The following is a 7,192-nucleotide window of genomic DNA, read 5'->3' as shown; positions in this document are numbered from 1 at the left end:
TTTTTGCCCAACTTCAACGGTTTTGTCCGTGGCAAATAGCCCGGCTGAGTCAAATTTCGTGATTTTGTGGGATATAAACCTTATTTATGCATAATTTTCACCTAGTATAGAGAATTAGACGGAGTGCATATTTAGTAATTTAGTGGGCTATAACTCATGATTTTTGACCAACAGGCAGAAAACTAAGCATTGTTTGAATTTTACGAGTTTTTAAGATATAGGCAACGATTTTTGCAAGACTTTGACGGTTTTGTCAGATAGCAAATGAATCGGTGAAGTCTAATTTCGTGATTTCACGAGTTACAACCCTTGAAATTTGTCCATTTACGCCCCTTTTTGATCAAAAGCAGACAATTATGCGGAGTGCATATTTTGTGATTTTGTGAGCTATAACCCATGATTTCTGACACAAAGGCAGACGACTAAGCATTGTTTGAATTTCAAGAGTTCGTGAGCGATATGAAATGATTTTTCCCTAACTTTTTACGGTTTTTGCCCAACATTTGAATTTCACGAGTTCGTGAGTAATAGACAGCGATTTTTGCCCAAATTTCGTGAACTATAACCCCTAAAATTTGTCTATTTACGCACTTTTTTTCACTAAGTGCAGACAATTAGGTGGAGCGCATAAATCGTGATTTCCAAGGCTATAACCCATGATTTCTTACCATAAGTCAGATTGCTATGCATTGTTCAAATTTCACGAGTTTGTGAGTTATAGGCAACGATTTTTCCCCAACTTCGAAGGTTTCGTCAGACGGCAAATGGCTCGGCGGAGTCAAATTTTATGATTTTTTGGGCTATAACACCCAAAATTTGTCTATTTATACCCTTTTTCACCTAGTAAATACAATCAAGCGGAGTGCATATTTCGTAATTTCATGAGCTATAACCAATGTTTTCTGACCCAAAGGCAAATAGCTAAGCATTGTTCGAATTTCACGAGTTTGTGCTATATAAGCAACGATTTTTGCCCAACTTCGATGCTTTCGTCCGACGGCAAATGGCTAGGCAGAGTCAAAATTCCCTATTTTGTAGGACATAAACCCCAAAATTTATTTATTTATGCCTATTTTTCACCCAGTGCAGACAATTAGGCGTAGTGAATACTTTGTGATTTCATGGGCTATAACTCATGATTTTTGACCCAAAGGCAGAAGGTTAAGCATTGTTCGAATTTCACGGGTCCGGAAGATATACACAACTATTTTTACCCGACTTTGATGGATTCGTCTGATGGCAAATGACTCGGCGAAGTCAAATTTCACGATTTCGTGAGTTATAACCTACGAAATTTGGCCATTTACGCCCCTTTTTGACCCAATGCAGTCAATTTGGCGAAGTGTATATTTTGTGATTTCGAGATGTAGGCAATGATTTTTGCCCAAATTCGATAGTTTCATCCGACGACCAATGGCTCGGCGGAGTCAAATTTCTCCATTTTATGAGATATAAACCCAAAAATTTGTCCATTTTTGCCTATTTTTCACCTAGTGCAGACAATTAGCTAAAGTGTGTATTTCGTGATTTCGTGGGCTATAACTCATGATTTCTGACACAAAGGCAGAAGGCTAAGCATTGTTCGAATTTCATGGGTTTGTGAGATATAGGCAATGATTTTTGCCCGGCTTTGACGATTTCTTCTGATGGCAAATGACTTGGCGAAGACAAATTTTATTATTTCGTAGTTATAATCCATGAAATTTGTCCATTACGCCCTTTTTAATCCAAAGCAGACAATTAGGCGGAGTGCATATTTAGTGATTTAGTGGGCTATAACTCATGATTTCTGACCTAAAGGCAGAAAACTAAGCATCGCGGGGGTCGAGGTTTCGGACTTGCCTTGCTTGGCTAATTCAAGTCTTCTGGTATATTGGGGCGATTTTGTGTCGTCCTACACCTTATAGGTCGGTGTATGTTACCACGTTATTTACGTGATGATGCATACCGTTCTTCCAGTGTAGGACACTCAAAATCGTCTCTCCAATTATCCCGTGACTGATCTTATCTCGCTTTTTATGAGCTTTCTGACTCTATCCTTGCAGTCGAGTTCCCCGCGGGCAGTCTTCCTCCTCATGCTAATACTGGTTGTAGCCAGGAGGTCTTCTCTTCAGCTTCCATTAGGCAGGCCGTTAGTCCACTCCCTTAGTTTGACAGAGATCGCTCCGACGAATCCTGTCGTTTGATACGGGATGGAGGGCGTCATTGCTTACGCCAGCTGATTACGGACGCCTCCTTCACTGCAGATTCTACTTCCACTCAGGCTTTAAAGAAGCCCGGTTTCCTGTTCGGGGATCACACGGAGGATCCTGCTACGTTGACTCTTACCGAGGAGCATTGGCTGAATCTTAATGAGGGAGCTCTCCTGTATATTCCCTCCATTCCTCGTCAATATTCTTTCACCCATTTGGAGGGACATGCCGTGGAGCGACAGATGTCTTGGCATCTTACCTATGATGCTGAGCGAGTTCAGTGTGGATATACCTCTCATCATAAGATTCCTGGTTCTACTGGGTATCATGATATCCGCGGTCTTCGACCAGGGGTTATGGGTCTTGACACTGCACCCCCAGGCGAGGTATCAGCAGCTGCTCCTACTGTGAAGAATCGTCTGTCTCATCTTGGGAGAAGGTTACCTCCACCAGATTACAGATGTTGTGGTTGGGCTTTCTCATAAGCCAAGGGATGGTGGACACGCATGACCAGTTACGTCTTGGGGCGCTAGGAGAAGGATTTGAAGAGCAGCGGATTGTATGCACCTATACGGGCCACCATGTACGGACTTCCGGTCAGCTGCCGCCATTTCTTGGCGTTGTTGGAGACATACATGCCCGACAGTAACACGTTCATGACCAGCGGCGGAGAGTTAGGGTTGGCCTTACATGAGATGTATCAGGTTTCTGGTCTTCCAATGGGGGATTGTCCATATCAGGAGTACTTTCCCTCGAACCAGCAGTTGGGGTGGTTGAAGAAGGATACTCCCGACATGCATGATACTCTTTGGGACATCACTTGTTATTATTATACCTCCTTGATCAAGATTTCTCCTCCAGTTAAGAAGAAAAGGCAAATCAGCTTGAAGCAGTTTGCTGTCTATCTGTTCCCTAATTTGGAGGGTGACTCCGGCGAGCCCCTTCGTGAGTTAGATGTCCTGACCCCTACCGCCATTAATGAGTTGATGGAGAAGGCTGAGGCTCATTCTTACACCATTGCCCGTGCTGAGGGAGCTTTTCCTGCAGGAACCAAGTTTCGTTCGTTCCTCTGCCGTGCACAGAAGTCCACCGAGCCCCGGACTCTGCTAGCAGGCTACCTTGCCCTCTGGTTGAAGAAGTGTGTTGTTCCGTACCGGTCTTTAGACGCCATACCTCTCGAGGTACTCTTCCCCGCAGTTCAGCTAGCTTATGGGAGGGAGCTTTCACTGCTCCCAGCGATGGTTGCCGGCATCCATTGCGGGCTTAGGTATCTGGTCAGTGGTTTTACACGGGTGGGTTCTAAACCATCGACCGAGCTTACTTGTCCGAAGGTCGAGCTTCCTTATGAGTATTTGATGGCATGGATCGTTCTTCACCGTCCTGACTTGATGTCAGCGCCCAGCGTTGTTGATGTCCCCGTTCCTTTCGTGCAGCTGTTGGAGAGGAGCAGATGGCTCGGGAAGAAATTCGGCGATGCACAACGAGAGCTTCAAGTTCGCAAGAGCTGGGAGTTCTTCAATTGTTTTCCCCACTTTTCAGGTCGCTATGGTGATGTGCTGACTGATGAGGAGAAACCCAGAACTAATCGGACTGCTCTCGACGTTGGTTGTTTCCGCTGGTTAGTGAACATCCGTGTTGGGTATCTCGTTCTCCGGGTGAAGAATCATTGCCACATAGAGCCTTACCTTCCCTGCTGTTTTGCTCGTCAGTTCGGCTATGACCAATTATATGTTGGGAATCCGAGCCGTGGTTTGAAGGTTGAGGGGGGGCTTATTGATGGCGTACGGGCATGGCTATGGACTATGGTGGGCTGCACCGGAGCCCACTTTGCTCTTCCTTCATATAGGCGCAAGCCGATGATTACTTTCCTCAGTTGTAAGTGGTTCCTCTCCGCCAATGAATCCATAGGTGTGAGGAGTCTTTCAGAGTTAGAGTCTGAGCACTCGGTCCAGGTCGCTATGATGGCTGCTCGTAAAGCCGAGCTTGCTCAGAAACAGAAGAAGAAGTCTGCCAAACCTCCTCTCTCAAGCAAAGACGATGAAGAGCTCCTTCCTACTGACGATGATGTCGAGACTTCTGAGGAGGGGTATGTGGATATAGATATCGACCAAGAAGAACTTGATGCAGGTTTGTCATACTCTTTGATCCTCTTTCTCAACTTCAATTGATATCAACGAAAGATCTGGTTCATTTAATGAAATAATCCTTATCATTTCAGGTAGGACAGCCGACGACCATGAGTCGCTCGCTTCCCGTCGTGCGAGATTCAGGCCTGGTGGCCAAGCTCCTACCCAGGTTGATACACGTGGCCAGTCCACACACGAACGACCCGTTGGTTCTATGAGGGGTGATATTCCGAAAAAGAAAAAGATCGCTCATAAACCACACATTGGTCAGCGCTCCTATGAAGTGGATTTAGGAGACTTCGCCGACAGGGAGGAAGGTAATACTTCGTCATTTTCATTGCTTTAAGATGACTTACCTTCTGGGATTCGTAATCATGTTTTATGTTCCAGGGTTCTTTGAAGAGGGCGAACTCCCATTGTCTCCCGTATTCACTGGTTCTGATAATATGGATAGCTTCATGGAGCAGATGTGCGACGCCCTTCGTGACGGTTCTCTGGGTATCGATCTAAACATTGATCTTGGACAGGTGAATAGTGTTGAGCCCACCGTTCCATATTCAGGTATATCTACATCCGATGATACCCTCCTCAAACATGGGGAAAGAGAATCTTCTGTTCTTGCTGCAGGTATTTCTGAGCTTTCCCTTCTTCCTTATCTTCTTATACATATCTCCAACATTTAGGTTGTCCTGCAGATGTCGCGATGGAAAAGCCAGTTGAGGACGGAGCCTTTCATGATGTAGGTTTCGAGGAACAAGGGTGTGCTCCTGTACCAAGTTTCTCGAAACCCGACGTTGGATTATTAGCCGACATGCTGGCTGAACAGACTACCAGAGAAACCGTGAGACCACCATTTGGGAGTGATTCACTCACAGGTATATAGACGATCTTGGATGTCGCATTGCTTTTCATTTATTTGATTTTTTTTGACTAATAGATGAGTGTAATCATAGGACCAGCCACTTGGACCGATACCCTTATGACTCTTGGCATTCCCGTTGTATCTGAGGACGATGGGGTTGCCGGTATGCATGCGATCTTTTCGTCCCGATTTTCCTTACTTGTCCAAATTTCCATTTTGACTAATAAAGGAGTGTAACTATAGGACCGGCCATTGTGCCTGATACCACTACAGTTTCTGGGACCGATAGTTTGCATAGAAGTGGCGTCTTCCCGCCATCGCCGAGTGGTATGACCGATTTGCCTACAGGGGTTGATATACCCTCTATGACCGCTCCTGCCGTTATCTCGGAGTCTGTCGGACCTCAGCCCGAGGGGACCTCCGTCGGCATAGGTATACTAGGAATTTGCCTTTGAATTTCCTTATCGTATTCGATAATCTCCTAACCTTCTATATTGTTGCTTGTAGGATCTCGATCCTCTCTATATGAGCGTGTCTGCGCCCTTTTGGTCGATACCGATCCAGACAGAGACATTTTTCGTACGGACCTCGGCTTTTTTACCGCCTTTTATAACGGCATGATTGAGAAACTTCTTCACAGAGGATACTGTTTCGATCAGTTCAGGCGTTCCTTTTCTCGCCACATGATGATGATGAGGGAAGAAGGATATCCAGAGTTGGCTGATTCCTTCACTGCCGATTTCACTGTTCTGGAGTCAGAGATCCGAGAGTTGAAGGAGTTGAAGGCTGGTGGAGCTTCTTCCTTTGTGTCCTCTCAGATGGAGCATAGGCTGACACAGTGGAACGACCTGAGATCTTCCATCGGCAGCGAGCTTCGATCACATGAGCATTCTGTTGCGCAGCTGATGGCTACCGTGGCGAGGAAGGATACAGGTAGAGCCGAGTTACTCAGCTCTTTGGATTCCGGCCGTGAGGAAGTGGCTAGATTGAAGGAGGCCTTGAGGCACGCCGAGGAGTCCGTTACTCTTATTGTAGAAGACCTGGCTGGATTAGAGCGTTCTCGTGAACAGACGCTCGAGAAGCTGGGATCTACACATGAGAGATTGATGAAGCTGAAGAATGAAGCCGTGAAGATCTTAAGCAGTTTCGAAGACTCTGTCCGAGCTAGTCTGCAGGCAAAACTTGAGCATAGCTATGTAGACAGGCTTTCTAGTTTAGAGTCCCATGTTCTTAGCCGTCAGTTGCCTTCGGGCTAACGAGCTTTTTATTATATGCTTTTGACTTGATGTATTACTAGAGACTCCGCATTTGCTTCTTTCATGATATTTCTTTATTTACTTTGAACCCAGCTATGATAAGATTTACAGGTTTTTTGGCAAACCCCCAGCCATCAACGGGTTTGATATATCTTTACCGATTACCGTTTGAATCGGACTAGCATATGAATTATTAAAACCCGTCTCACATGTAACGTTGTGCTAAGAAAATCGCTTTTCTTAGACTTGATGCTATGATTTTGAATACATAGGCTTAACCATTTCTTATAAGTAAAAGGTATCCCGCGCCGCGTATTAGACGACGACTTATCCCTTCTTAGGCTTCGGGATAAAATTCCCTAGGTTTAGACCCTGGTGTCTTTTTCAATCTGCGAAAGACTAAACCGGTAATGTGTGTTAGACATAGACTTTGGGATTTTTGGCAAACCCCCAGCCTTCAACGGGTATGATGTGCCTTTACCGATCACCGTTTGAATCAGGCTAGCATGCGGATTGTCTAAATCCGTTCCGCATGTAATGTTGTGCTAAGAGAGTGAATTCTCTAAGACTTTGTGCTATGATTTTGAATACATAGGCTTCGCCCTTGTTACGGGAATAGGCTACCCGGCAACACGTGTTAAGTGTTGACTCATCCCTACTTAGGCTTCAGGATAAAATTCCCCAAGTTTAGACCTTGGTGTCTTTTTCAATCGGTGAAAGACTAAACCGGCGACGCGTGTTAGACGTAGACTTACC

The 7,192-nt window shown here is 45.3% G+C and overlaps 1 protein-coding gene across 1 annotated transcript; it reads left to right on the top strand.

Annotated features, from left to right (window-relative positions):
• On the top strand, positions 3,929-5,635 carry LOC109838694. The gene is made up of 6 exons (XM_020407115.1): positions 3,929-4,319; positions 4,411-4,523; positions 4,612-4,945; positions 5,014-5,193; positions 5,272-5,343; positions 5,424-5,635. Exons 1-6 carry the CDS (start codon positions 3,995-3,997, stop codon positions 5,633-5,635), a joined length of 1,236 nt encoding a protein of 411 aa, XP_020262704.1. The 5' UTR covers positions 3,929-3,994.

The sequence above is a fragment of the Asparagus officinalis genome, chromosome 4, assembly GCF_001876935.1.
Source record: "Asparagus officinalis chromosome 4, Aspof.V1, whole genome shotgun sequence".
In the NCBI taxonomy this organism is placed as follows: Eukaryota; Viridiplantae; Streptophyta; class Magnoliopsida; order Asparagales; family Asparagaceae; genus Asparagus; species Asparagus officinalis.
This window is presented reverse-complemented; position numbering and strand designations above follow the sequence as displayed.